The sequence below is a fragment of the Pteropus alecto genome, unplaced genomic scaffold (assembly GCF_000325575.1).
Source record: "Pteropus alecto unplaced genomic scaffold, ASM32557v1 scaffold88, whole genome shotgun sequence".
In the NCBI taxonomy this organism is placed as follows: Eukaryota; Metazoa; Chordata; class Mammalia; order Chiroptera; family Pteropodidae; genus Pteropus; species Pteropus alecto.
In genome coordinates, this window is record NW_006494611.1 from 14,806,842 (window position 1) to 14,832,800 (window position 25,959).

The window sequence follows — 25,959 nt, forward strand, 5'->3', positions numbered from 1 at the left end:
AGGGTTTGACCAGATAATGAATGCCGATATTAAATCTGTAGGAGGTTTTCATGTACAAAATAAAGAGAGACACATCCAACATTAGTTGAGAGATGAGTTCCTTAAATGTGGCTTAAGAAGTATGTACTCACAAAACTTTACCTTGAAAACAAATAGATTTTATCTTGAGATAAAGGATAGGATTTGGACTTGATTGTTTTCATTTGGCTTATTAAAGCTATAAGGCCATAAAAAAAAAGGTAATGCAAAAAGCTTCCATGATTCTATTTATATATATTAGAAGGAACTTCCAGGTCTTCCTGTAAATCCTCATTATATTGTTTCATAGTACTAATTTAAGGCCCCCGATGTTACTCTAGATAAAGTTTTACATTGTTAAGCTATCCCTGTTCTCTTGGGAACAGAACTCTTTCCTTTGAGGGTTTAGATTTGACATTGTATTTGACTTTTTATATAGCAACTGACATGTGCCAGGGCAATGATGGATTGGAATCTACCCCAAATCCAAGCATAAAGAGTAAATTCTTTTTATTTATTTATCACATTCCTATTCAAGAGTGCCAGATTCATTTAGTTAAACTTATTCCAAAGAGAAGTACACTGACCTCAATTTCAAAATGCTTTTTATTTCTGCATATATCGAATACTTTTTACAATTTAAAAAATGATGTTTTGAAGGCAAAATTGACAAATCTCAAAATTGAAAAGGCAAATATGTGAAGGAGTCAAAACTATAAATCAGGTATTTGGAAAGTGAAGACTGAAGCTTACATTAAATTCAGAAAAATATTTACTCTTTCCATATATACTTAAAAAAAAACAACAACGAAACTATGAATCAGAATCAGAATAGCCACTTGGAACACTTTTGGTTACTGGTCAATATTTTTAGATAGAACCTGATCCTAAGCCGAATGTGTGCCTGATAAACTAAAGTAAATCTTTTCACAACTGCCTCGATGCACTGAAACCTTTTTAAAAACAGACATTCCCTAAAGTTGCATGGTCACATACCGACGCTTAAAAAGATCAAGAGAATGAGAAGACAAGCTACAGACTGAGAGAAAATATTTGCAAAAGACATACCTGATAAAGGATTGTTACCCAAAAATATACAAAGAACACTGAAAACTCAACAAGAAAATAATCTGATTTAAAAAATGATCAAAAGACTTAACAGACACCACATCAAAGACCACAGAAGACTGCAAATAAGTATATGAAAAGGTGTTTAACATCATGTTATTAGACAACTGTAAATTTAAACAATGAGATATCACTAAACACCTATTAGAATGGCTAAAATCCAAAACACTGACAACACTAGATACTAATAAGGCTATGAAGTAACAGGAACTCATTGCTGATGGGAATACAAAATGTTCAGCTACTTTGAAAGACAGTCTGGCGGCTTCTTACAAAACTAGACATACTCTTACCATATAATCCAGCAATCACCCTTCCTGGTATTTACCTAAATAAGTTGAAAACTTATGTCCACACAAAAACCTGCATACAGATATTTACTGCAGCTTTATTTCGCAATTGCCAAAACTTGGAAACAACCAAGCTGTCCTTCGGTAGGTGAATGGATAAATTGTGGTACGTTAAGATAATGGAATATTTTTCAGTGCTAAAAAGAAATGAACTATCAAAACATGGAGAAATTTTAAATATATATTACTAAGTGGAAGAAGTCAATCTGAAAAGGCTATATACTGTATAATTCCAACCACATGACATTTTGAAAAAGGTCAAAAACATCAGTGGTTACCTGGGGTTAGAATTTTTAGTGCAGTGAAAATACTATATATGTTATACTATAAAGGTGGATATATGTCATTACGCATTTGCCCCAAACCATAGAATGTACAACACCAAGAGTGAACCCAATAGTAAACTATGGACTTAGGGTAATAATGATGTATCAATATAGGTTCGCCAATTATAACAAACATATCACTCTAGTGAAAGATGTTGATAATGGAGGAGGCTATGCATGTGAAGAGGCAGAGAGTATATTGGATACCTGTACCTTCCTCTCAATTTGCTGTGAACCTAAAACTGTTCTAAAAAAAAAATCTATTAAAAAAAAAACCAAACCCTCAAACCAATTACCTAAACCTCCACCTTAAACAACAAGAAAAAGAAAAGCAAACTAAACCCAAACCAAGCCTAAGGAAAGAATAAAGACTAGAATAGAAATAAATAAAATAGAAAATGAAAAAATTGAGCAAAATCAATGAAATCAAAAGTTGGGTTTTGATGAACAAAATTGACAAATCTTTAGACTGAGCAAGAAAAAGGAGAGAAGATTCAAATTACTAAAATCATGAATCGAAGAGGGGACATTAATACCAATCTTACAAAAATAAAAAGGATTATAAAGGAATACTATGAATAATTATATGCTAACAAATTAGATACTCTAGATAAAATGGACAAGTTCCTAGAAAGACACAAACTACTGAAACTGACTCGAGAAGAGATAGAAAACCTGAACAGACCTATAACAAGTAAAAGATTAAACTAGTAATCAAAAACTTCCTATAAAAAAAAGCCTAGGACCAGGCAGCTCCAATGTCACCAAATATTTAAAGAATTAACACCAATCCTTCACAAACTCTTCCCCCAAAATATGAGAGCACTTCCAAACTTGTTCCGTGAGGCCAATATTAGTCCACTACCACAACCAGTGAAAGATATCACATGAAAACTACAGACCAATATCCATTATGACTATAGACAAAAAATTCCTCGACAAAATACTACCAAACCGAATCCAACGGCATCTAAAATGTATTATACCGTGACAAAGAGGAATTTATCTCAGGAATGCAAAATTGGTTTAACCTACAAAAATTAATGTAACATACTATATTAATAGAATAGAGGACAAAAACCACATGATCATCTCAACAGAAGCAGAAAAAGCATTTGACAAAATCCAACACCCTTTCATGGTAAAAACTCTCAACCAGAAGGGAACATCCTCAACCTGATAAAGATTATCTATAAGAAAACAAACCCAGAGATATATATTTAATGGTGAAATATTGTTTTTCTCTTAAGTTCAAAAACAAGACAAGGATGTCTCTCCTCACCACTTCTAGTTAACACTGTATTGGAAGTTGTAGCCAGAGAAATAAAAGCATCTAGTTTGGAAGAGAACTGTTTGCAAATGACATAATCCTGTATACAGGAAATCCTAAGCAATCCACTAAAAAACTATTAACTATTAAACAAGTTCAGCAAGGTTGCAGGATACAAGATCAAAACACAAAAATCAACTGTATTCTATATACTCACAACGATCTGAAAATACAATTAAGAAAACAATTCCATTTAAAATAGCATCAAAAAGAATGAAATACTTAGGAATAAATTTAATAAAAGAAGAGATCTGAACACTGAAAACTACAAAACATCATTAAAAAAAAAATGAAATGTAAATCAGCCTCTGCTCCCCTTGGGAATCAAGAACTCTGCCTTTAAGATATTTTCCTCCAAATTCTTATATTTGGCTAAAAAAAGTTACTACCTGATCTTAAACATCATGAAAAGGATTTATTTTTAATGAAAGACAAACTTTTTCCTGTTGGTATTCCCTTCATACTTCAAAGCAATGCTTAAATTCAAGCATCATGCTATAAATTATCTGATGATTTCATAAAAACGTAATTTTGATTAATTACAACTGGGGGTGGGTAGGGGAAGGGACTAAGTTTCTTCTTTACTAACAGCTCTTAGAAGATTCCAATGTTGCTGGTCCTCAGACCATACTGAGTAGTTTTTAAGTACATAGCTGCACATATACAACTTGTCAAACTAATTAGAAGAAAGCAAACCCTAACATAGGTGGCAAATAGAGAGAAATGAAAATCTAATGAGTCCTCTAAGTTCTTCATAACAGAGCACGATATACTTCCTTATCAACAATTAAGAACACACTTTCCACCATCCCTCCATTCCAGCCACCACTAAGTAAATTCACACTTGGCTGGCTAGCCAGCTAGACTGAGGCTAAACCAACATGAAAACTTTTTTTAATACCTGCTACACAGAGATCATCCCACAGGATGTTAACCATCACCTCTTCCTCTCTGTTTTTTCAGGTCTTTTATTTCTTCTTCTAGCTAGTGTTTCTTAAGTGTCATTTGGAGACCAATGGTAGTCCCTGGCAATCTATTAAAAGGTCTAAAGACAATTTGATGAAAAAAGGATAAAAATTTTGATCATGTTTCACAAATTTGAAAAGTAAGATTGTTGTGACTTAAGAAAATTCTTTTAGGTTAATTGTTATGTTCCCAGGGTCACACATCCTCTACAAGGATAGTTAAGAGGGGAGTGTTTGTTTCAGCTAACAAATTTTTACATTATGTGAGTTGTTAACATTGGTTAAATACATATTTTGTTGTTCTATCATGTGTTAAATCTCAATTTTAGGAAAATGAGTCAATGCCTCCAAAGTATTCATTGAAAAATAAAAGTAAAACACATTTAACTCAGAATGCCACAAATGATAAAAGTATCATCTTAAAGTGAAATAGTGTGATCTTAGAATGGGCTGTGACAAATAAGGAGTGATTACTTTGAACTGGGAGACCTCCTTGTTTCCATTTTACTTTAATACATCATTAAACAGGGAGTGAAACATTACAAAATAGGGATAAAAAGCCACTGAAGCATTCATACAATTTTCTTTCTTTTTTTTTTTTTTTTTACACCTACAGCAGCTGGTCTTCCTAGGTGGTCTCCCATCCAAGTACTAACCAGGCCCGACCCTGCTTAGCTTCAGAGATAAGACGAGATCAGGCACGTTCAGGGTAGTAGCATGGCTGTAGACTATTCATGCAATTTTCAACTACTCTAGTAAATCAATGAAAGCTTGCAATATGAATTTTGTCATTAAAAGCAAAGATTTAAAAAATGCAGTCAAAAGATCTTTATTTTAACAAAAACAGGTTTAACTATAGCTTCAAAATTAATGACAAATATGCTCAGAGAGAAACAAAACAATCTACAGGCAAAATTCTATCATTTTTTAATGTCCAAAATTCTATTGGACATTAAATAATATGTTTGGTACTAGTGAAAAAGAACAATTATTATTAAGATGTATGCCCTTAAATACTTTGTTTTATGCCTGCATGAAATTACTAGTGTTCAGAGTATGAATCAACTCATGGCATATACATCATATGATATAGAAATCAAAAAATACAGGCAACATTAAATTCTTATTAACGATGAAAACATGCTATAGAGAATAGATTTTCTTTTAACAATTATTTTTAAACCTTGACTTGAAAAGGTATACTGGGATTAGTATGGCCAATATCATTAGCCACGTACATAGCAAGGAAAAGTATGGTACCTGAAAGCCGATTCACACATGGCTTCATTTACAGACAACAGCTGGCATTTGACAATAAGCCTTCTATTTTTGAGTCAGTGTTAAAAGCTGCATGGAAAATTGTGAATATAATTCAAACTGCAGCCCCTGAGCAGTTATCTTTAGCATGTTATATCAAGAAAGAAGCAAATAAAAGACTTCGCTTTTCTATCTTGTCAGGAGGAAAAATGCTAACAAAAACTATTCAAATAAAGGATAAAAAATTTTTTCATGACACTGATAAGGTCAATAAAAAAATTCGATGATTATCTGTGGCTTACTCAAGTGGCAGATCTCCATGACATACGGTATAATGAATAACATGATCTAGCATCTGAAGGTGAAATAATAATTCTTAAGGATAAAATATGAAGACCAAATCATGATGCAAATGGCTTAACAAAAAAGTTTGACTTTTCCAACATCTAGCCATTTTCCTTCCTTGTAGAAAGAAATCAGTATATTATTAGATATACTTAAAAACAGCATTCAATTACCACACAGACCTAACAATATATTTCCTAAAATTGAAAAAAAACCAAAGGGCAGATTTACCCACTGCCATCCTCCAAACTGAAATATTCAACTTCACTGTTGAGTGCCATACATTGTCAACTTAATGCCTCATCAAACGTTTTATGAAGTTTTCAGTGAGAATTCTTGCAATAATTTTTGTTTTCACACATCTGAATATCTAAAATATCTAATGTAATCATCCTATACTTGATGTTATTCCCAACAACCTACAGTTGAAAACTGAGATTATCTAAATTTAGAACTCAAGAGTAGGAAAAGAAAGTTAAATACAAAACTGTAACTTTGACTTTAGTGAACCAGGTATCAATATGGTGAAAGATTGCAGCAGTAATTGTTTTTCCTAATGTTTAAATTATTTTAAAATACTGCTTTGATATTACAATAAAACATTTTGAATTATTCCTGTGTTTATCTAAAATTAGTGGTGTACATGAAGACCTATCATGTGGTCCACAAATTCTAAACGTTTGAGAAATACTACTTTCTATATTATGCTACTTTCCTTTGATAGGAAGCTATCATTTCTTCCTATGCCTGATGCTAGAGAAATATAGACAACCATGGAATTTTTGTTTGCTCTTATTACCTTCTCACATTATAAAAGCACTTCATTATCTGCATTTATGTTGCCTCATTAAACAAATGGGTCTGTTTTCAATATGTATAGCATCTAGAAAAAAAACAACACATCTAATAAAATTATTTCCAGTTTCTTCTTGAACCCTACTCCCTGCCAAAAGTCATTCTTTCCTTCTGACCTTCCAGAATCCAAACTATTTTCATATACCTCTTGATTATAGCCAAGGGTGATATTAAAAATGTTTAACAACTGGCATGGCATAAATACCAAACAAAGAGAAAGACACCAGGTCATAACCACATAGCTGCACTGGAACATTTTAACTAAATGTCAGCTTTAGTTACAGCTTCCTTTAAACAGTCTACTATACTTTTTAAAAAATGCTAGTCTCATTCTTAAAGACCTTTGGTTGTTCCTTGCCTGCTAACTTGCAGAAAAAGGAAAGCAGTTTTCATGAAAGAAAACCACATAAATTGGGATTCCAAAGATGAGTATAATGCTCTCTTTTATTGAAGCTTTAATTTCCCTACTTTTATTTCTTAATAGAAGAATTAAGTATTAGAAAGAACACACTATTGTTTTCTTTTTCCTACACCAATGGTCTCCAGAGATCGAGGCTCTTTAGTCGGCTTTTTATTATAGCCTTGTTATTTGATTTTATCCACATGGTTAGTGGTTTTAGAGGTCCAAATTCTTTATCTACTCAACCAAATGAAAACATTTAATGCACAGACATATAGATGGATCTGGGGTTATATTAAGGATAATATAAACTGTTAGCAAAACAGAGAGGAAACAACAGAAAGGGAATAGAGAAATTCACAAAAGCAAAGAGATGGGTCACTTTAAAATAAACCCGAGATCATAGTTTTGTATAATGACATCACATATATCTGTGTTGTTTTTAAGGATCTTCTTACCTAACTTTGGAAAAACTATTAAGTATTCAGCATTGCACTGAGGACATGCCACTCTGGCTGTACTGTTTCCTCTTTGTTTTTCATCCACCCAGCGCTGTAGACAAGCCTGGTGAACCCATTTTGTAGATCCTCTGCACCTGCATGGTCTCACCCATTCGGCTGTTCTATCATCTTCATCAGTGGCAAAACACACCCAGCAACTTCTGTAAATTAAAAGAGAAAATGACATTATCTTTATGATCCCAGCCTCCTCTCCACTGATGCTCTCACTTAATGGGATGAGCCTACTACAGTATATCATAGAACCTCTTTCTACATTAAAAGACTAAGGAAACAAAGCCACCAATACATTTCCAGTAGTTTTTTCTGTTTTTCCTTGTATTTGTCTGTAGAATCTTGTATTTTCCGAATTTTGTTTTCATGTAATTTCCTCCACCTTCTAGTAATTCTTCATCTTCTCTAATGAACCAGAATGCAAGGAGACAACCCTCAAGCTTCTTTTGTTTTATAAGACCTAATAATTCCTTAAGGAGTGGTTAGCACAGAAATATGTAAAATTCAGTGTTTTCTCCATTTCAACATTAACCTTTTAACCTCTTGAACTTGGGAAACTAAAGTATTATACAAGTGATTTCACATATAGTCTCATTCAATTTTCAACTGAAAGAAAAAAACCCCACCCATTTCTCTTTCTGGTAAAGTATAAGAAAAGATTATTAAGTTAAAGAGTGCAAAGGGAAGAAGAAATGAAGACTTAGGATAAATTGTTTTAGGATAATGATATGATAAATTTGGGCCTACGTGTTTCCATTATAGGTACAACTGGTTTTTCTTTTTGGAATTATATTCATTATATTTGAAATCTAGAAGCGTCAAGTCTGGGATGCTTATGTTAAGAAAAAATTCTATCGTAAAGATCTATGTACTCCAATATTCGTGGCAGCACAATTTATAATAGCCAAGATATGGAAGCAACGTAAATGCCCATCAACAGATGACTGGATAAACAAATTATGGTTCATATATACAATGGAATATTACTCAGCCAACAAAAAAAAATGAAATCCTACCATTTGCAAAAACATGGTTGGACCTAGAGATTATTATGCTGACTGAAATAAGTCACACAGAGATAGATAAATACTATATGATTTCACTTATATGCAGTATCTAAGGAACAAAAATAAAAAACAGACTCACAAATATAATGGACAATTTGGTGATGGACAGAGGAGAGAGGGTGTGGGGGCTGGGAGAATAGGGTGAAGTGTTAAAGAAGTATAAATTAGTAGTTGACAGCTGGGCACTGGGATGGGGAGCACAGCAGAGGGAATGCAGTTAGCATTAATATGATGACTAAGTGGAGGGCCAGGAGAGGGAGGGAGCAACTGGGAGAAGTGTTTTATGAACTATATAGCTGTCTAACCAATGTACTGCATACTTGAAACTAATTATTTTTAAAAAAGAAAAAATTCTACTGAGATGGTTAAATTTATAATATTTTTCCATTTTGCTTTCATGGGTACTTCAGGAGGTCTAATTTGTTCTTGTGGAATTAGGCTGCAATTCCTTTTTTCCCTCAATTAACAGTTTTGACATCAAGTTCCATTAGGGCAAATACAATTTAATTCAATGAGACCATTTACCTGTCCCAATAAAGTATGATTGTACAATTGAAAACTACTGCTAATACCTACTGTGCACTTTTCACTTGATTAGATAAAAGCTCCTGTCAGAATAACCAGCTTAACTATGCTCAGTGGGAAAGACTATACAGTCAAGTACTATAGATGGGTGAAGTCTTCTGTTCTTGTAGAACAACATGAATTTTAATTGTGTGCTCCAATTAAAACTTTTCATTTAGAAATGGGAAAACTGAACTGGATCCGTGGCAACAATATCCAAAACTGTGATTTTACTCAGCTTTCAAATTCAGTCAGATTTCATATGACCTAGGTAAAAATGAGAGGTAGGCAGCATTTATTTACCAGGCTGATCCTTTGACCCACCCCAGCCAAGCTGGGCCCTCATACTGTCTTATGGTTATCCAAAAATGCCGCCTCTTCCTTTTTCTAAATTTTATTGTGGTAAAATATACATAATATAAAACTTACTACTTTAACCATTTTAAAGAGCACAATTAAGTAGAATTAAGTATATTCATATTGTTGTGCAACCATCGCCACTATTACAGGTTTGGGTTTTAATCTATAACTTTTGCATAAAATTTCAATTGACAAGTATAGAGCAAATAGGCCAGTTAATTAAAGTGTTATATTTTCCCCACAACTGAGGCAATTTTGTAAACATATATGTATACCACTGGGAAATGAGATGTATCATTTTGGTAACAAAATATAGGAAGAATATGTAGAAACTTTCTAGGTTCTTGTAAGTTTTTCATTTCAACAATGAAATATATATGGAGCTAAGTACAGCTAGACCAGCATAATTAATCAGTATTAAGGTGAGGTGAATCTTAAGCCAATATCTGTCATTAGGAAAAAAAAAAAAAAGTAAAAATAAATCTACTAAAAAAACTATCGTATTTAGGTAGCATTTTAGACTTAGAAAAATATATATATACTCAGAATAACCTTAATACTAAGTTAAAACCAAATGAAATTGCCTATGTTTGTGTTTTTGACTCACATCAATGGAAATTTCATATTTCAATCTAATAGGAATACTTGTGTGTATAGTATCCATAAATTCTGGATAAGTGTTAAGTTTATTTTTTCCCAACATTTTACTATGAAAATTTTCAAACTTTCAAAACAAGTTGAAAATCTGTAAGTGAATACCCATATTCCCAATACCGAGACTCTGTAATTCTTATCATTTTGCTACATATGTGCTTTACCACATATTCATTCATCAATGTATTTTCTGATGCATTTCAAAATTGCAAGCATCAGTATACTTCACCCTAAATACTTTCATAGTCTTACTTTTTAGAAGGTATTCAACTGACATTTAAAAGCAGGCACTTTCAGATTTTTTCTAATTTCACAACTGTGGTGGATTAGATGAACAATAGTTAAAGTGAAAACTTATTACGAGTTAAGCCTAATTAGAGGTGTTTAAAACAAACAACTTTGTTTTTATTGTTTGATTCATAGTGGTAGTGAATGGATAGCTTACAAATTTGGGTTTTGAAGCTAATGCTCATCAGAAATTAACTGAAACTATCTTACAGAGGAGATATTAAAAAAGAAAACTTACTGATATCAATACTCTCAAAAAGTTTGCCTGGTTTTCAAATTCTACTAATTTACCACACCAATTTTCTATTTCTTCCAACTGTTAAACAGTAAATATGATGGTCATTTTAGATCAAATAATTGTCCAGAATATGTAAACTTCTGATAACAATGCCAATTACTTGATCTAAAAATTATAGTTTAGATACTAATAAATACAAAATGGAAATTTCTAACTTAGTAATAGTACAAAAAAGCAAAAAACTGAAAATTACACAACCTGCCAGCAACATCTGCTGAGCATTCAGGGTATCTTGTGGTTACACAAAAAATAATAAAGATTGTATCTATCTGGAAAACCCTACAGTTTAATTGAGGCTATATCCAACAGATAAAAGAGATTAGTTTTGAGGTTCCTGTACATTCATTTTAAGAAGCAGGATCGATTTGGATAGATCTCAGAAGACTTGAGGGAGTAGTAAGAGCAGAAATCAGGCCGGGAGAAGTGATTTTATTACAGGAATTTTCAATACAAAGGTCCCTGGACCAGCAGCTTCAGGATCACTTGGAAACTTAAAATTCTCTGGTTCTATGTCAGATCTAGTGAATCAGAAATGCTGGAGGAAAAGTGCCTAGAGATCTGTTTTATAAGCCCTCAAGGTGATCATGATGTACAATATAGTTTGGAAATTGCTGGTGTGGAAAATAGGCAGGTTAAAAAAAAAAGCAAAGAGATTGGAGAAAGCAACTGTATGAAGGAGACAATTACTGGATTTGCCTAAGTTAAAAATAATTGCTTCTGATGACTAAATATTTTTTAACATAAGTAACAGAACAGAAAATGTTAAGTTCTAAAGAATCAGTGACTGATTTACTCCCCTACTAGGTATATGAGTTTACCTAATATGGAAAAAACATTGGTCTGTGAAATAAGGGCCAGGCACATGGGAAATAAGAGCATATAAAAATGCTCACATGAATGTTTTTTGGCAAATAGCCTATAGCAATTATTAATCTCCAAGGCTAGAAAAAAGGGAGAGAACAAATAATGTATATGAATTCTTTCATTTGAAAAAAAACTTGATAGACTGACCAGGAACATCATCTGAGGTCTTATACTTTCTCTTTTTGCTTCCCCATACCTTACTCCTTCCTTGATGCAATCTATTTCAGCTACTTATTTTCCAATTGTCCACCTTCTTTTAAGAAGAAAAGAGATGTTTAAAAATGATGAGCTTAAAAATATATGAAAAGATGCTCAACATCGCTAGCTATTAGGGAAATGCAAATCAAAACCACAATGAGATACCACCTCACACCTGTTAGAATAGCTATAATCAACAGGACAAGTAATAACAAATGCTGGAGGGGATGTGGAGAAATAGGAACCCTCATACACTGCTGGTGGGACTGCAAATTGGTACAGCCACTATGGATAACAGTATGGAGGTTCCTCAAAAAACTAAGAATTGATCTACCATGTGATCCAGCAATTCCTCTACTGGGTATTTACCCCAAAGACTTGAAAACTCATATCTGAAAAGATATTTGCACACCAATGTTCATAGCAGCATTATTCACAGTGGCCAGAACATAGAAGCAACCTAAGTGTCCTACGATAGATGATTGGCTAAAGAAGCTGTAGTACAATGGAATATTACTCAGCCATAAGAAGAGATGAAATACTGCCATTTCCAACAACATGGATGGACCTTGACATAATCATACTAAGCGAAATAAGCCAGACAGAAAAAGTTGAAAATCACATGATATCACTTATATGTGGGATATAAACCTAAATGCAACAAATGAACGGGACAAACAGAGATTCATAGACTTGGACAGTGGTCACCAGAGGGTAAGGGATAGAGGGGAGAGGTAGACGGGGGAAAAAAATTTTAAATAATTTTCAATTAAAAAGAAAAATCCCTCCCCCCACCAAAAAAAAAAAAAAAAAAAGATGGGCTTATAGTTTCTCCAGAACTTAGAATGGAGGGGAAAGTAGAAATTTGTGCTTTAATGTATAGCACAATTTCTACTCTTTCTTAGAAACAAACAGTAATCCACACTTTCTATGGAATACTCCTCCTCCCTCCAATACCATCTATGTATGTTATAGTTTAGGCAGTTAGTCCTCCTCCATCCCCAGCTTTAGGAAGAGTAATCTTTAGATTGGTTTAAGGCGTATCCCATCCCCAAGATTACAGTGATTGAGAGGATGTGCCCATAAAGCTGGTTTTGTCAGAGTGAACCTCAGAATTTTTGCTGGGAAAGTTGGTACACGAACTTTCTCTTTTCTATTGGGCTTGAAAGCAGGAAAGTGTGAGACTAAATAAGGGTGTGAGGCTATTGCTGCCACGAGAGCCACCATGTGGAGCCTAAGGAAGCCAGAGGAAGCTGAAAGATGGAAACTGATGGCTTTGAGACATGGATCAAACTGTGCTTAAAACTAAATATACTCTTGCAGTGTTCCATTACATAAACCCATATATATATATATATATATTTTTTTAGCTTAACCAGTTTCAGACAGATTTGCTATCATGTGCAACCCAAACAATTTTGATAGTGTGAGAAACCAGATATAAGAGATGGCCCTAAAACAATCATATAACTGTAAACTCTAAACAACTTTTATAAGTACACATAGTATTTGTTGTCAACAGCTTTGTTTCCTATTGACTGAAATTTGAGCGGAAAAGACTTAAATAAACCTAATTCCCACTACTACAAGTACTTTTCTATTTCTATTTCTCACACTGGGCAAAATATGCTCTTCTATTTCTCACACTGGGCAAAATATGCTTTTCTATTTCTCACACTGGGCAAAATATGCTCTTGATTCTGCTATTGCATCAGGTCATTTCTTGGATAAAAATAGCCAACAAAGTTAAAACCAAATGTTTTGAAATTAATTTTTACTGATAATGTCATTATATTGGCATTTCAGGATCAATATAACAATTCTGCTTTAATTCAAATTATCATATATTTTAATATGACTTATGAGATGGCAATTTGAATATCCATAAAAGGTGAGAATAATTAGTTATTTTCCATTTTAAAGAACAAAGCCAAAAAACTTTCAAAGTCCACACTGGAGAAGAGTTGTAATTTCTGACCAAACTCTTAAGAGTTTCTCTTTAAGTCATTTTCCCCCTTGTTCTTTTCCATCTTCCAATCTCTCAGAAAGCAGTGTTCCGTGTGAATGCACAAACATCATCTGAGAACTTGCTAGAAATGCAAACTCTCAGGCCCCACTCCAGATTTACAGAATCAGAAACTCTGGAGGTGGGACCTGATACTACATTTAAAGATTTTATTTCTAATTTTTTTTATTTTAAATCATTTTTCTTTTTTTTGTGGTAAAATACATTTAACATTTTATCATCGCAACCTGTAAATACACAGTTCAGTCTATTAAACACATTCACATTGTTGTGCAACCATCACCACCACCCATCCCCATTACTCTTTTCATCATGTAAAACTGGAACTCTGCACCTATTAAAAAACATCTCCCATTCTCCCCTTCCCCCAGTCCCTGACAAATTCCATTGCACTTACTGTCTTTATGATTCTGACTAATCTAAGTACCTCATATAAGTGAAATCATTCAGTATTTGTCTGTTTTTGTGACTGGCTTATTTCGCTTAGCATAATATCCTTAACTTTCATCTACTTTGTAGCATACTACAGAATATCCTTCCTTTTTTAAGGTTGAATAATAGTGCATTGTATGCAAATATTACATTTTGCTTACCCATTCATCAGCTAATAGACACTTGGGTTGTTTCTATGCTTTAGCGATTATGAATAATGCTGTTATGAATATGGCTGTATGAATATCTCTTTGAGACGCTGCTTTCAATTCTTTTGGGTTTATACCCATAAGTGGAATTGCTGGATCACATGGTAATTCAATTTTTAATTTTTTGAGGAAGCACTAACATTTATGTTTAACAAGCCCTTTGGGTGATTGTGTTAAAGTTTGAGAACATCTGTTCTAGCCCTTATTTCTTTTTTTCTTATTTCTTCCCTTTGTCTTCTCAAGTCATCATAAAGTAGAAATGAAATTTCATTTTACATTCAATTTAAACGTTTTAAAATTATTTGGTTTTTAAGAACATTTCTTCTAAGGGAAACAGCTGATTAAATCAGAGGAAAAGATTATGCGAGTTCAGGATATTCTAACTGGTTAAAGAACCCAGGCTTTGGAGCCAGATTGCCTGAATTCAAATCCTTGCCCACCACTTATACATTTAATGACAGAATCTCTTCAGAGTTTTAAGGCAGGACTTCTCAATCTGGGATCCATGAAAAACTTATGGAGATTGGTAAATTCGGATGGGGAAAAAATTATATCTTTATTTTCGCTAACCTCTAAATAAAATTTAATTTTCCTTCAATGGTGAATGTAAGCAAATCATAGTAATATTAGTATAGCAATTAGAAATTAGAACAGTGACCAGAAATTTTCATATTACTTTACAGCTATGCAGATCTCCAAATAACAGTTAGCTCATTGCTAATTTGAGATTAGTTTTCAGACCCACCATTAGATCTTATATTAAAACCCATAGTACTAATGTCAGGTTTTTAATACTTTGATAGCTTTATTTCAACACATTTGGTTTCATTTGATTCTATGCACTTTGTTTTATTCTTTCAAAACATCCTGAGAAGGACCCCACACACTTAAACAGACTGCCCAAGGTGCTCTAAGCATAGAAAGATTTTATGTTAAAATCTAATATGAAGGATTAAACAAATGATCATGAAACTGTTTAAGAATTGTCTGACACATATTTAACCACCAAATGAACACTAGCAATAATGGCCTTGATAAAGATGAAAAGTGTCAACTTTACATCTATGTCTAGATTTTATGGATGCATTTTCTTACCTAAATTAACACATAAAACAATTCTGCTTGGCACCCTGGTATTCAATAGAAAAAGTCCTGGTTTCCTAACCAACCCCCAGTTTTCCATAGTCCATCCACTGCTTAAGACATTCATTCAAATCCTCTCATTTTCTTCCACCCTTCTTGTCCTTCCACTAGCTTTTCTAAATGCCTCTTGCTTGCTTCTGTACACACTCATGATTTACTTTCACACCTTCCTACCAGCCAAGTTGGGGCACATTAGTGTACAAAGTATATAAATGTAGATCTGGGAATTATCATGATTGGTTCAGTGATCAAAGAACAAATCACTATTATAACGTAGAGATAAGAAAGGAGAACTAGACAAAATTAAAGAATATTACTTATTCCTTACATGTACAGTCTTACTGGTATTGGTAATATCACTAATCTGTATATATAACATGGTATTGGTAATATCACTAATCTTTATATATAATCTGTATATATAACTCTTTATAAAAGATTAGTCATTGAATTCTACATGACTTCGATATAATTTTAAAATTATAACTTTTCCCCAGCTATATATCCTAATGGTAAAATTTATAAAATTTATAAACAGTTCAAGGAATACATGGCTTGGTTGCCTTAAATCTAAGATTGTTCAAGATCTCCTGAATCAACTTGAGTATCTACTAAATACATTATTTGATGCCATAAGAAACAAACATATGCATAGAAAGATCACATAAAAACTATCACATAAAACATTAAGTGCCAAGAAAAGGTGTTAGAGACCATATGTAACACAGAAATGTGATGAAAACAATAAGAAACACAGGATGAAATAGCTGAAGTTTCATAAAAAGGAGAGAACTACAAATGATAATTCAAGTTGGACTAAGGAGTGAAAAAAATAAGAGTATTCAAAATAAGAATAATAGCATCAACAAGTTCAGAGATGGAAATGAACATGTGGTCATGGACAATTCCAATGTGGTTGGAATAGAAAGATTTTAAGATAAAGATATTACAAATCAGTTGGGAAAGGATGGATGACAAAGATAACCTTACTTCATAGGGTTGACTTGTGAGTCTCCACTGTTGATATGATAAACTAAGTTAATTATTTAAAAAGTATGTGGGGAAAAAAAGGGGGGGAACTTATCAACAAAATAGTTTCTCACTGGAACATAAATTAACTAAGCAAGATAGATATGTACACAGCTGGCAGTAATCTATCTTTGCAGATTCAAATTGCAGGTGTTTATTTTGGATTATTAGAAACATCTGGGAAACCATAGGCTTCTATTCTAGAGATCACTTTGATAAAAACTGGAGTGTAAAAGAATACAATTCCAGGATACAGGAGAGAGCAATGAAACAATTCTTGCTGTACTGGTGCTCGCTTTCTCTCAACTTGAGAGTATACCTTTCTATTATATATGGTGCCTTAACAATATATTTGCGTGATTGTTGTATGGTAAGAGAATACTTTAGTTTAGAACATGCTTAAAGATCCATACTCTGGTTAATGGAAGGAAGGTTCCATTTAACAATGCTTGCTTTGTCTCAGGATTAAAAGCATCATATCCCATGTATTCTGGAGTAGGAATTATACCAATAAGACTAAAAATTTCTTTGTTCATCTAAGTTGACTGGAAGTATCTAGATTCATCAAAGAGATATAACCATAATCATGATATATTAACAAAGGGCAAAGCTGAAGGGAAATATACCACAATAAAAGGAATTATTTATTGACATATATCCATCCTGTGCCTTTTGTCTATGATCTTAATAAATTCTGCAAACATAATTATTTTTATCTTAAATAAGTAAGGAAACTAAAGCTCAGAGAGGTAACATAATCTGTCACGGCCTCATGGTTAAGTAGAGGCACTGAGGCAATCTAGGCCTTGACTCAACTTTTTTCACTGCACCATGCTGCCACATGCATAATGTATTCTAATAAAAATTTCCATTTCTCATTTCTTAGGAAATTATAGCCAGTACAAGAAATGATGTTTCATTTTTGCTAGGGTACTTTTAAGCAGTCATAAGCTTTCACCAGGGATTAAACCCCTTCCAGTCTATTCCAATGTGCCATATAAATACTATCATCTCTTATCATCTTATGCATTATGCAATGTAAAGAGTTGGGAGGCATGTATGTATGGCATGTAAAGTACTGCTACGTGAATCTGGAGAAAAGGTGAAAATTATTTCTGGCAGAAATAGTTAGAAAAGCTTTCTAAATAAGGCAGAACCTAAGCTGGGTCTTGAAGAATGAGTAGAGCTTTAAAAGACAAGATGTTGAAAATAATACCTCGCATTTAGAGGACAATGAGCAAATCAGTTTGACCTGGGCAAAAGACACATACTTACATACTCATTCTTAAAGAGAAGTAACACTTTAAAAAGGTAGTTGGTGCCAGCCCCATACTCAGTGTCTTGAACATAATAGGAAAAACAATAAATGTGATTATGGAGGGTCTTGAAGGCCAGGCTCAAGGATGTGAACTTAATAAGCAATAAGAAAATACAGGTTTTGAGCAAATGAGATGATTTTTAAAATGGTGTTCTATGGAATTATTCTAAGCACTGATATGTCAAAGAATGAAAAGACACTGAGATTCGACAGTGTTTCCAATGTATCAGGTCCTTCTGGAGAAATAGGATAGGGAATAGTTTCTGTTGCCAGCGAACTTCCAGTTGAATGTGTAAGGTGGTGGTGGTAAAGGGTGAGTGTGGAAGGCTCTGAGACATGGAACAAGTGCATTACCATATTTACAATACAATGTGATATACTATAATGGACGCATAAAGGTTCTATGCAAACACAGGAAGTAATAATAACTCATTCTGTCTGAAGGAGTTGTGTAATGCTTCAAGGTGATATATGAGCTGCATTAAAAGATGGGTAAGAGTTAGCTACATGTTAAAAGAGAAGTTGTCTAAAGCAAACATCAGGAGATTAAAGAGCAGGATACATTCAGAGGACAAGGAAGTGGAGTATGGTTAAGGTAGGTTGGGGTTGGATTATATTAGTAGATCTAAACCCTTTCACTGGGGTCTTAAAAGTTTACAGTTTACCCTATAGGTGATGTAGAAAATGGCAGATTTTAAAACACAGAAATGACATGATTATACTTATGTCCTGGCTAATTCTCATTAGCCAGGACATTCTGTAAGTCAAAGTAGAAGAGAAAAACTGGAGTCAGAGGCAGAAGAATCCACGATATTTGATAAGCAAGTAGATTTAGGTTTTACAGCTGGTGGACCAGAAGAAAGGTCTATCAAAGACTAAAAATTGGGAAGTCAAGATAAGTAAAGCCAGGGAAATATCAGTAGTTTAGATAAGGTGCTATTAATACTGTGTATACATAAGTGGAAATGTCTACTAGGCAGCTAGAAATGATACACTAAAATGTGGAAAGAGATAAGGAAAAAAGACACATCAAATAGAAGTGCAAGTGAGATAAGGGGGTACACTTTTCAGAGAATAATGATTATGTGCTGAAGATTGAACCATACTTAAGTAACTGAATGGAGTAAAAGAAAGGTGATACATAAGGAGGGGAAAAGCACAAGATAAAGAAAGAGTATGGTATAATAGAACATAGTTTGAAGAAGTTAGGGGATATTGGCCATCAGTTTCCTCTTCATTATATTAGACATTAGAACCAAGAAAAAAAGTCATTAGGTTTACTGATTAAGAAATTATTGGTGACCTTTAGTATATTTTTAGTAGAGCTAAGAATAAAGGGGAATGGAAGTCAAATTATAAGGAGAAATAATAAAGAGAAAACAAAAACCTAAAGGTCATTAACGGAGGAATGGATTTAAAAAGAAGAATGATATGTTAAGATAATGAATATATATATTCTTTAATTGTTGTATGTCAGAGTTCAAAACAATATTTAAAAAAGCAAATGTAGATTGATTTAAATTTTAGAAACAAAAAACAAAACTGTTTATTATATATACTATACATACAAGCATTAAACAAAGAAGACTGGAAAAATATAAACCCATTTATGATAGTGGAGTAGAGATGATGAGATGACATGGGACTGGAGATAGTCCCATACAGAAGAGATAAAGGGGCTTTACCTGTGAAGTTTCCATATTTTTACATATAGATGGAAGCAAATATAACTTAATTGCTAATGGTTTTTAATTCCAGGTATTACTCTGTAATTGTCAAAATGGGATAGAGGTGATTAAGGAAAAGATGTCAACTAAGAGAATGAGAAGTTGCTTTAATGGAAACTAAGATGATTATATAAATCAGAAGATAAATATAGCATGTTCCCAGAATACTGTTCATTCACCAAAGGGATGTATATCTGCAGTTGATAATATCCTCTAAAAGTGAAGATTCTAAATCACTTTGTATTGCAGAAGTGGGGCAGGGAGCAGATTATTTTCCTTGCTTCATCTGACTATTCGGGGAACACTGGCTACAGTTCCTGCCTACTCACAAGGTGCAAGTGATGCAAAACAACCTCAACAAATTTCTGAGTGTTTACTGTGAAGATAGGGTACATGAAAGTCATTTCCAGAAACATTTCTTAGTAGGCCCAGACTTTGAACCGAAGGTCCATTCTTGTAGTTTGTTAGAGTACTCTTTGTATTCTCTATACATTTAATCTGAGAAATTTGAGAAATATAAAATGAGAACGTAAATTGTGATATAGAACAGATGTCTCCTGAAAAAAGTGTGGCAATGAAGGAAAGAAAAACTGACCAGGGTTCAGAAAGCCTAATATAAAGGGTTTGAGTTTATAAATGGTTATCATTTCGGGGCAATGATCTGTGTGACCCCAAATCATTAATAACACTTGTAAACCACCCCCTTTCCCATTACCCTCAAATAACTATTTACCCACAGCAATTTAAAAAGCTCAAATAAATTTACACACAACAGTTCCTTACTGTTTATAAAAAGGAGAAATCTTTACATATACTTTCCACCTACAAATACTACAATAAAATTTATCAAGATAAATAATTGCTAAATTTAGTTATTCACAAAAGACAAGGCAATTTAACTTGTTATTAAGTTGCCATTAGTTTAAAAACCCTGAAAGATTAAGTGGTATAAACTGAACATACCATGCATGTTACAATTAAACATAATCATTTATTTGAGTTTATGGGACACAAACCTCACTAGAATTTAAGCTCCATACGAGCATTTTTGGTTATGTTCACTACCATGTTATCAAGGGCCTAGAATGGTACCAACCATAGATAGGCACTCAATATTTATTAAATTCAATAAATACAAATGTTTAATAATTAATTCACTATAAAATACCTAACTTTTAACCTAGAAGAAAAAGAAAAATATGTGTTACACACATTTCTTTAGTCTTCTCAAGGATAAAACCTACATTGAAGAAATAAACATATGCACAGCTTTCAGAGCTAAATTCTGTTCCTCAAAAATTGCTACCCAAAGACCAAGCTGGGGGGAAGCCAAATTCATGGCGAGAATTCTGGGCCCTAATAGGCTGACATATTTTAGTCTATAGGGCTTGTCAGTATCCTTCAAATGAACCCATCAAGTATCTTTGTGTTCAACTTGCATATCGGCATGTTCAACTTGCATATCGGGCCAGCCCAGATTAAAATGGTAGCAAATATAAAGGAGATGGGGAGAAAATTTCCACAATGATTTGTTACACTAGAATCTTAAGTACTGTCTGTGTGCCTAACATATGAATGACATTTTATTGTTTTATAAAGTACTTATATGTATTCTTATTTAATGTAACCCTGTGAGATAGCATCTTCTCATTTTATAAATGATGTATAGCCTCAGAATTTGACTCCAAAGTTGCATAGCTATTAAGTGGCAAAATGAAAACTTCAAGATTTGTCTCTAAATTAGCACGTTATTTTTTCACTAAACTGTATTATCTCTTATCATGAAATAATCTCTTTAAGGTTTAAGGTAGTGGTTTTCAACCACATCAGAAACATCTACAAAGCTTTTGAAAATATAGATGCTCAGGCCCCATCCTTCAGAAATTTGTGATCTAACTGGTTTTGAGCCAGGCATCCAACCATATTTTAAAATGCTCCTCAGGTGATTCTAACTTGAAGGCAGGTTGCCAACTTTTGACTTAGACAATAAAGATCTTTGACTGTTATCTTAAAGCAAAACCAAAAGGTACAGAAGATGAGTGTAAGCCAGTATTACAGTATGTGCTTCAGTGAATGCAGCCAGAATTTCCAAGTTTCTGTTGAGAAGTTTTAAATGTCTTACTAGTATGTACTGGCCTTTCACTCTTATGGAAATCTCCAAGGAGCATATAAAAGCCAAGTCAGCATTTGAACATAAAAACTTTTCTAAGAGTCACCTATGTAAAAGTGAAAGTAGTAGGCCCTCAGAAGAAAAAATATTTAATTACATAATATTTAATTATCCTACATTAGAATAGAGCAGGAGGTGGTCTCTTGTAGGCATATTTTAGTAGTCCTATGCAGTTTACCAGTATGCTAAACTGTAATACAAGAAAAACCCAACTAGACAACTGGGGAAAATGACAAAAAAAAAAAAAAAAAAAAGAAGTCATGCATTTGTTTACAAAACAAATATTTATTAAGACCTACTGAATACCAGGCTCTGTTCTAGGATTCAAGATAAATAATAAGTTTCTGCCTTCAAAGAGCTTCTAGACTTACATAAAAAAGGAGTAGCCAATATAATCTGACCTGAAAGATGACCTCAAGGTCAGCTGTATTAATCACTGGGTCACCCCGACTGAAAAAGTCAGTAACATGATTTCTATTAACTTATATGTCTCAAAATTCTAAGCTCCAAAGGAAATATCTCACTCTGAGAGATGTATTCTTGAGTGATTTGTGTTCTGGGTGGAGCAGATCCAAATAGCGTTTAACTGGATATAATTTTAATTAAGGGAGGCCTTTCATTTAATAGTTTACAGATGGACATTTACTCAGTACAAAGAGCAGTACCACTTGCTGAATCGGGTGGCAAGTAGTCCATCGAGTTATAAGCAACCACAAACATTATGTATTAGCCTTTAGCACTGGCTAAGTCTGGAAATTGACCTGGCTAAGAGGAAATAGGGGATTAAGGCTCCGAAAACTCATGGGATAACCCATGGACTAGAATTTGAACAGCAGAGAACGATGCAGCCAATTTCACAAAAAGTTTTACCGACTGGAAAGCCACCAGGAACAGGTAACTGGCCCCAACATAAGATGAAACTTTCTCAGTGAACTCAACGAGTTGTAAAATATGCTAAGTGTTCAATGTTGGACGCATATGGATGTTTTCCATAACCTCTACTCTGGTCTGACCGTTAATGCTCCCTTGCGGATACTCTTGACAGTGTATGGGGGGTGGGGATGGGATGGGAGGAGGAGGAGGGATGAAGTCAGCCTATCAGGCTTTCCAAAAGAATGCTTATCCTCGGTTTTGGAAAGAGTCTTAAAGTTGTAGGAGGATCATTCCCCCTGAAAGATACTCTGGTTCTTCCTGTCAGTGACATCGCTGACAAACACGTTATAACATCGTTTGGAGAAGGGGAGGGAAGAGAGTAAGAAATAGAAAAAGAAACTAATTTTGCGGGTTAACACGCAAAAAGGCGTTCCAACAAAAGGAGACGCCACTCTTTAAGTTTCGCTTTAAGTCTACACACCCAGGCCGCCGCCTCTGTCCTCTCCCAAGTACGGACTCCAAACTTTCTGCCCCTCACCCGGCCCCCAGGTCGTAGAACTCCTCCCCGCACGCCCGGCTCCGCTCACGAGAGCCTCGAGGACGTGCGCGGGTAGGGCCAGAGCGACTGTCCGCGGCTCGCGTGCTCCCCCAAAGCCGTCTATACCTGTCCAGCATCTGCTGTAGGGCTTGGTCCGGCATCTTCCGCGGAGCCGGCGCACTCGCGCCCCGCCAGTGGACTCGGTCAGGGCCCGGCCCAGGGACAATAGCACTGAGAGGTGGCGGAGTAGGCCTCAGTCTGGCAGCAGCCGCGAACCCGCCACCCAGTCTCTCCCGGCGGCTCCGCGAGCCCGGCAGCGGCAGTGCGCAGCCTGCGAGAGTCCGGAGGAGGCGGTGGGGAGCGAAGAGGAGGAGCTTGGGGCGGGGAGGCGACGATTGCGGCCCGGGTTCCTGCCCGTCGGCCCGGGGTTCCGGTCCATGGACCGCGGGCGCCGAGTTGCTGCCGGCGGAGGAGCTACCTCTGTGAGGTAAGAGTCACCGCCTCCGTGCGCGCCGGGGTCACGACGCAAGGCAACCCAGAGCAGCCTGGGAGATGTAGTCCTCGGACCGTCCCCGCTAGAGGCTGCACAGCCCGCCCCGACCACCGCCGCGCCCGTCGCCGCCCGGCCGGCGCCCTCCCGTTTCCTTCCTCCAGGGGGGAAAATGTCCTTCGGGCCGCTTTTCAGGAAGCAGCAGGATGTGCCGCTCCACTGTCAGTAGCAACAAGGTCAGCCCTCCCTGCCTGTTTCTTTTCTCGTCAGCATTTGCTCTCAGGTGGGACAGAGCCAGGTGAGGGGAGGGGGCAAAAGGGCCATGTCTCTTCGGGGTCCTCAGCCCCGGCCGTGGTGTCAGCGCTTTCTGAGCCCTTGGCTCCCTGGGGCCAACCTTTGCCGCGTCTGAGCTCATCTGGGGAGTTCCACAAACCCCGCAAGGGGTTTGATGCTGCGGTGCGTGTGGTTATTCCTAAGGGGGCAAGTGGGCACGGGCTGCGTTGATCAGCTGGTTCTCTCCCGAGACTCTCGGTGTGTGTTCTGGGGTGGAGGCTGGGGAGAAAAGATTATTCTCTCCCTCTCTAGGAACCTTCTAAATTGTGCCTGGGCTTTCAAAGGCTTGCCTACAGTCTCCAAATGGAACATGTTCGTGAATAAACAGCTCTTGCTTACTCAGCTGTAGGTCGTCAGGGGTATTTGTTTCTCTGCTGCTGCTGGTCACTGTTAACCGTTTCTAGTCGTCTTGCCGCAACCTTCAAGCAGGTGGATGTGTGTGTGTGTCGGGGTGGGGGATCAAAAGAGAAAAATCGTAAATTTCTGGTTGAGTTATTCTCTGACGCTCTAGGGACAGCTTTGGCGGGAGGACAGAGCTGTTGGCTAAAACGAATGCGTCTTTTGGACGACCTGTGGCGTTCTCTAGTGCTCTGATTGGTGGGACCTCTGGTAGTTTCCCCTTGATTATGCCTAATTTCTGCCGCAAGATATTTGATTTTTAAAAAAATTAAAATGTGTTTTAAGCTTTTTTTTTTTAATGTAGAATTTTACAGGCAGCTCTTAATACTGCTTAAAGTTTGCTTCCTGAGTATATTCGAACTAGAGTGTACATTGCTGGGGGGAAGAGAAAACAAAAATAACATGTGACCAGAAGTTTATTTGACTTCCAATTTATGAAAGGCTTTGGGAAATTACATGAAGAATTACAATTAATGTTTCATCTTTTTCTCCTGAAATGAGAAACAGGCCCCCTGCTAGGGGAGGGAATAGGTGTTTAATTTAATCAGAGTGTTTGATTTTTTTTTTTTAAAAGAATTTCTATTGCTCCTCCTATTGCATAAGCCCTCCCTTACTGTGCATTTATCTCTTAGGCGGTTGTCAGCTACAAGCAGATGAATATATACATACTGCCCAAAAGAATAGAATTTGATTGACATATTGATTAAGTAGGCCAGTGCAGACTCAATTTAGTTTTATGATTTACATTAAAAGGAGTTCTCACCTCATCTTAGAATTTCTATTTGAACCCAAAATTGTAAAACAATATGCATAGTTCTGTTGATAGCAAAACTGTGTGCAGATTAACCTTATTATTTATTTTTTAAAAAAGGATATTAACATTTTCATGAAAATTCTGTTTCCTGGCTGTGTCAAAAAATAGAAAAATTTTGAAATAGAAGAAAAGAAAATGCTGTTTTTCATCTTAAGTATGATTAGCAGCTGACCTGGTAATATCACTCTTTAGTATCTACCCAAGAGAAGTAAAAACATATGGCTACAAAAAGACATATGCAAATGTTCATAGCAGCATTATTCCTAGCAATCAAAAAGTGGAAACAACTCAAATATCCCATCAACTGATGAATGAATAAACTAAATGTGGTATATCTATACAATAGAATATTATTAAGCAATAACAAGGAATGAAGTTCTGATACATGCGACAACATGGATAAATTTTAAAATGTTTTGCTAAGTGAAAGGAGCCACAAAAACCACATACCGTATGATTCCATTTATATTAAATGTTAAGCCTAAACAAATTCAGAGACAGAAATTAGATTAGTGGTTGCTTAGGGCTGGAAGGGTTGGAGATAAATGGAGAGAGACTGCCAGTAGACACGAAGTTTCTTTTTAGGATGGTGGATATACAACTTTGTGAATTATATTTCAATTTTAAGGTAAAACAAATTAGATTATGGTGATGGTGGCACAGCTCTATAAGTACACTA

At 35.2% G+C, this 25,959-nt stretch overlaps 2 protein-coding genes and 1 pseudogene across 2 annotated transcripts in view; 1 reads left to right on the top strand and 2 right to left on the bottom strand.

Moving 5' to 3' along the window:
- The window catches only part of MARCH5 (membrane associated ring-CH-type finger 5), a 49,740-nt gene extending 26,030 nt beyond the window's left edge, over positions 1 to 23,710 (bottom strand). The window contains 2 exon segments of the mRNA XM_025042270.1: positions 7,433 to 7,635; positions 23,371 to 23,710. Coding sequence (XP_024898038.1) covers positions 7,433 to 7,635; positions 23,371 to 23,405 — 238 coding nt within the window. The 5' untranslated portion in view covers positions 23,406 to 23,710.
- Positions 4,725 to 4,846, bottom strand: LOC112474201 (annotated as a pseudogene).
- A 122-nt stretch (positions 23,711 to 23,832) lies between the features above and the next one.
- Positions 23,833 to 25,959, top strand: part of CPEB3 (cytoplasmic polyadenylation element binding protein 3) — a 167,772-nt gene continuing 165,645 nt past the window's right edge. Inside the window, exon 1 of the mRNA XM_015599851.2 lies at positions 23,833 to 23,970. The gene's annotated coding sequence lies outside the window, so the exon portion shown is untranslated. The remainder of the gene's footprint in view (positions 23,971 to 25,959) is intronic.